Consider the following 5246-nt stretch of genomic DNA (forward strand, 5'->3'; position numbering starts at 1 on the left):
ATTTTCACCAATGGGGCAAATTTGATAGAGTTCGGATAGACGACATCATTGATATACTTCAGGAACACAGAACACCCGTAAATTACATTAATGTGATAAAAGATCTCAATAAAAACAACCGAACACAAATCAAAACATCGCAGGGGCTCACCGAGCAAGGTCCAATACTAACAGGAATTCGCCAGGGAGACTGTCTGAGCCCATTCTTGATTAATTTAATTATGGACCGGATAATTGATGATGTGAAAAAAGTCTGTGGTGGATACAGAATGGGGCTACGATCAATAAAGATATTATGCTATGCTGATGACGTAATCTTGATGGCGGATAACGAGGACCATAAAGTAAGTCAGAAACAGGGGCGTAGCTACCGCGGTATCAGCGTTATCAGTGATACGGGGCCCCCAGGCTTTAGGGGCCCCCGAATGTCTGTAAGCAAAAAATTCCTAAAAATGTTTACCAAAACCTCTTACAGGTTTTTTCGATAGCATTTTTGAGAATAACTGCTAAGACAACCATTCATTTCAAAATCCTTTTCATTACACCGAATCGATCATTCAGATAGATACGAATACTTATTATCTGAAATTCAGAAAATTCGTGCCATCAAAGAACTTTTAGAATTAGTCCTGATAAAATTCAATAGCCTTGCATCCAGTTTTCCGGACGTTATTACTGCATGCCTTTCATTTTTGACCCTTCCAGTTACAACTGCAACCGCTGAAAGGAGTTTTTCAAAATTAAAAGTCCTAAAAAATTATCTGAGGACTTGTATGGGACAGGAACAGCTGTCAGACATGTCGTTATTGTCAATAGAGGGGGAACAACTTAAAAAACTGAAGTCGTCATCAGCTATGGCTGATTCAATAGATAGATTTGATGAAATAAAGGCTAGAAAAGTGTATCTTTAATTTTTTGTATTGTTTGTTTATCATTTTATGTTGTTTGAATATTATTCGTTTGTATATTATTTTATATTGTTTGTATGTTATTTGTTTGTATATTATTTCGCTCCCAGCACCAAGTATGTGTTAGAATAATTATAAGTACATATAATCATTTCGATACTAATCGAACATTTTTTGCTACTTTTGTTTTTACTTCACCCTTCCTTAGGGCCCCTCAACACATTTTGATACAGGGCCCCTCTAAGGCAAGCTACGCCACTGGTCAGAAAGTCGGTGTGTTCTGTGACGAGGACGACTTACAGAGACTGCTATATAGGTTCCAAACAACAGCCGAAAAGCTTAATATGCAGATATCCTTGGAAAAAACTGAATCAATGGTCATAGCAAAAGAGCCTACAAGATGTAAATTAGCTGTGAACGACAAACCTATTCACCAATGTATGCAATGCACATACTTAGGAGTCGAGATCACAAGTTCCAAAAACTTACAACAAGAAGTACGAACACAAGTAAATAAAGCCTCAAGAACCTCTGGCTACCTCAGGGACCTCATATGAACGAACAAATATATATCTACCGATAGTAAAGTCCGCATATACAAAACAGTCGTAAGACCAATACTTACATATGCAGTGGAAACTCGAGCGGATGCAGCAAAAACAAAGAACATGATGAGGGTAGCTGAGATGAAAACGTTGAGAACTATCAAAGGAGTGAGCTTAAGAGACCAAATAAGGAGTGACGCTATAAGAGAAGATCTGAACATTCAGGACGTAGTCCGATTCACGAGATCGAGACGACGTTATTGGAGAGACCACGTCGACAGGATGACGGAAGATCGATGGGCAAAATGGGCAAAGGATAGAAGACCAAATTCACGGAGACCCCCCGGCCGACCTCCGAAGAGATGGCACGAAAGCTGGACATCTGTTTCCCAGGAGGCTGAATAGTGGAAGAAACAAGACTAAGTCTTAAGAAAAGAGAAAGAAGAAGAAGAAGAAGGGGCAAATGGCACTACATGCTCTTCAAGAATGTTCCTTATATACTTATCAGCATTCCATTATCAACGACCACTAGGTCTGTGCGAGCAGTCAAAGATATTCCACCCCATACCATAATCGATCCTCCCCCGAAACCAGTAGTATTCAGGAAATTGCACTGAGCATATCTTTCATGTGGACGTCTGTATACAAGGGAACGTCGATCACAATGGTAGAGGCAGAATCTAGACTCATCTGTGAAGAGAACTCTTTCCCAATCGGCCTCTTCCCAATGGATATGCTCTCTCGCAAAATCCAAACGCGCCCTTCGATGGGCTGGGGTAAGAGCTGGGCCTCTTGCCGCGACACGAGGCCTTAAATCATATTCTCTGAGGCGATTTCTTATTGTCTGAGTGCTAATTTGCACCTCATGAGTTTGCTCAAGCTGAATTTGAAGGAGGCGAGCGGTTGCAAACCGTTGTCTCAACGAAGAAACTCTCAAGTAACGTTCTTGAATGGCAGTTGTTACCCGTAGTCTACCCTGTCCTGGTCTTCGGACATTCATACCTGTCTCCCTGAATGGCTGCAACAATCTGGACACACTTGTATGGAAAACTCCAAACCTTTCTGCAATCTTGTGTCAAATTGCGTGTTTCGCGTTGCATAGCGATCGAGTGTAGAAAATCAAACGAAAGAAAAACTATTGATCACTAGAATTGATCGAGAACAACTGATTTTTGAATGGAGCCGATACATTCAAAATTTGATAATATCATTTTTTTTTATTCCTGCTGGGAAAAAACATCTGTATTGAAGAAAACCGTAGAAAGTGGATAACATATGCATGCATAATTCTAATAAAAATAATTATTATTGGGAACACCTTCAGTTGTAGTATAAATTTGAGATTTCCATAATGTGCGTTAATTTTTTTGCGCAGTGTATTTTAGCTGAATATTTCCAGAATCAGAAAGATTGTGAATGAAGAGGACGACAACTTTTCACAACAATCCTATGATCTGTTCTCTGTAAACGTTCATAATAGTCCGCCACCCACCGTGGAACACCCTGTATCATGAATCCAGTCTTCCGTAACACCATTGAATATATATCCCCAATAATACTAAATGGTAACACTTATCTTTCCATACTCCACATCCCCTCCTATACCACTAATGACAATCCCCAGAAATAGCCCATTCTTTTTAACTGTTAATGCCCATATAATTGAAACACAATGAAGTTCAGATAAGGTTCCCTTATAAACGGTAATTACTCCTTTCTTGCCATTCGATTGTCAGATATGGCTATGAATAGACAGGGGAGCGGGTTTGGAATACCCTAACGGGTTTTCCAGCGGAGCATCACATTTGGTAGCTTGCATATAAAGATAATGCTGAACTGGCTTTTCCGCTTTCCAGTTATATTTCGTTGCATTTTCATTCAGTCGAGTGTTATTTCGTTCCTTGCATAAATTATCAGTGTCGCAATTTGGAACGTTTAGAAGCTTGGAAATTGCTCGGATAAGGCGTTGATAAAATGGCAGTTTGTACGGAGAAAGGAAATGTGTAGACAGGATTCTATCCGAGGGTTCTGATGATATTTTTCATTAGATAGAAGTTTTTTCGATTCATTTTGCTCAAAAACATACAGCCAATAAGATTAATATTTGTGGAAGTCACTATGTTCTGTCACCAGGAGAAGAGAAGTTCCATCCTTACGAGGATATATTGAAAAATTCTTAGCCTAGTATGGAACCAAACAGAATTTCAATGTAGAAATATTTTATTACTCAAAATATTCTCCTGTTAATTGGATACGTTTATTACAGCAAACCTGCAACGTCTCTAGACCTTTCGACAAAAATTTCACTTCCTGTTCTGCAAACCAGACCTCTACAGCTTTTATTACCTACTCGTTGGAAGAAAATTTACGACCTTTTAAATTTTTTTTTACTTGAAGAAAGAGATGATAATCGGATGGAGCCAAATCTGGTGAATGAGGGGGGAGATTTGTGTGCAGAGGCGTTGTCCTGCAGAAACAAAACACCTTTGGATAGCTTTCCGCGTCTTTTCTCTTTAATTTTTTTTCTGTATGGTGTTCAGTGATATCGAATAGTAATCTCCGGTTATTGTTCTACTCTTATTCAAAAAATCAATCATGATTACTCCATGGCAACTCCAAAAAAACTGAAGCAAGAACTTCTCTAGTAGATTTTTGTACACGAAACTTTTTAGGTTTTGGAGAACCAGAGTGTCGCCATTCCATCGATTGTTGCTTTGTTTCTGGATCGTAGAAATGTACCCAAGTCTCATCCATAGTAACAATTCGGTTCAAGAAGTCTACATCGTTTTCAAATCGAGCACAGATCGGACTCGATGTTCGCTTTTGGTCAACATTCAAACATTTGGGGATCCATTTTGCAGCAATTTTTCTCATGTCCAAATTGACGTGAAATATATGATGAACGCGTTTGTATGAAATATTCAGTGCTTCAGATATCCGTCTTAGCACAATTCGACGGTTTGATAAAATCATGTCATGAACTGCATCGATGTTTTCGGGGACTGACACAGAAATTGGCCTTTCCGATCGGTCATTATCTTCAATAGAAAATTTACCTCTTTCGAAGCTTGCAGTCCAATTTTTCACGGTCGCATACGAATGACATCGATCACCAAGAGTATTAAGCATATCTTTGTAAATCTGCTTACCTCTTTACCCTTTTAAATACAGGTACTTGATGATGGCTCGATACTCCAATTTTTCGATTTTCACAATTTCGGTGGATATCTTCTTTCTTTTAATTTATTGCGCAACTCTGGTTTACTTTTTTGACCTCAAACTCCACACTGACACTTCTAATGAGTTATTGTTCGTTGCTATGGTAACGCAATATCTAACTCGATATCAATACATCCTCGTATATTATAAAACTATTGAATATTTTTTTGATATAACTCATATTCGACTTAATTGCCAACTCATTTATAATCCGAAGTGTAGTCGCAAATGGAAAATAAAGATTTCGTATCAATATTTACGATTCGCGGACTCATAAGGGGCAAATTCAATAACATCAATAATTTCATGAAGAAATTACTTCGGCTTGTCGGAATACATTATTGACCAAGCTTTGCTTTGAAGTTGAGGTTGCCGTTTCTCTTTCAGGAAACCTTATTCATAGTCGAATAAATTTCACTACCCCTGCATCCCTGTATTTAGGCAAATATGGAAATTCAAAGACCTCGATATGAGTCAATACAGAAATGATTCAGTGAGGGATTAAATCTGAATTCCCATTGAAATATCGAATGAGACAAGACTTGGAGCAGTCAGAGCCTCTTCGATAAACTTT

General features: G+C 38.5%; 1 protein-coding gene across 1 annotated transcript; it reads left to right on the plus strand.

Annotated features, from left to right (window-relative positions):
• The first annotated feature begins 250 nt into the window (after positions 1 to 250).
• On the plus strand, positions 251 to 1465 carry LOC123321211. Its single transcript, XM_044908682.1, has 2 exons — positions 251 to 338; positions 1202 to 1465. Exons 1-2 carry the CDS (start codon positions 270 to 272, stop codon positions 1463 to 1465), a joined length of 333 nt encoding a protein of 110 aa, XP_044764617.1. The 5' UTR covers positions 251 to 269.
• The last annotated feature ends 3781 nt before the right edge of the window (positions 1466 to 5246 follow it).

Source organism: Coccinella septempunctata, chromosome 1, assembly GCF_907165205.1.
Source record: "Coccinella septempunctata chromosome 1, icCocSept1.1, whole genome shotgun sequence".
NCBI classification, from domain to species: Eukaryota; Metazoa; Arthropoda; class Insecta; order Coleoptera; family Coccinellidae; genus Coccinella; species Coccinella septempunctata.

Excerpts from the sequence above, each read along its gene's own strand:
- LOC123321211 (XM_044908682.1), top strand. The coding sequence starts at position 270 with ATGGGGCTACGATCAATAAAGATATTATGCTATGCTGATGACGTAATC. Across the intron at positions 339-1,201 it reads TGATGGCGGATAACGAGGAC|GACTTACAGAGACTGCTATA; the intron begins CATAAAGTAAGT and ends TGTGACGAGGAC.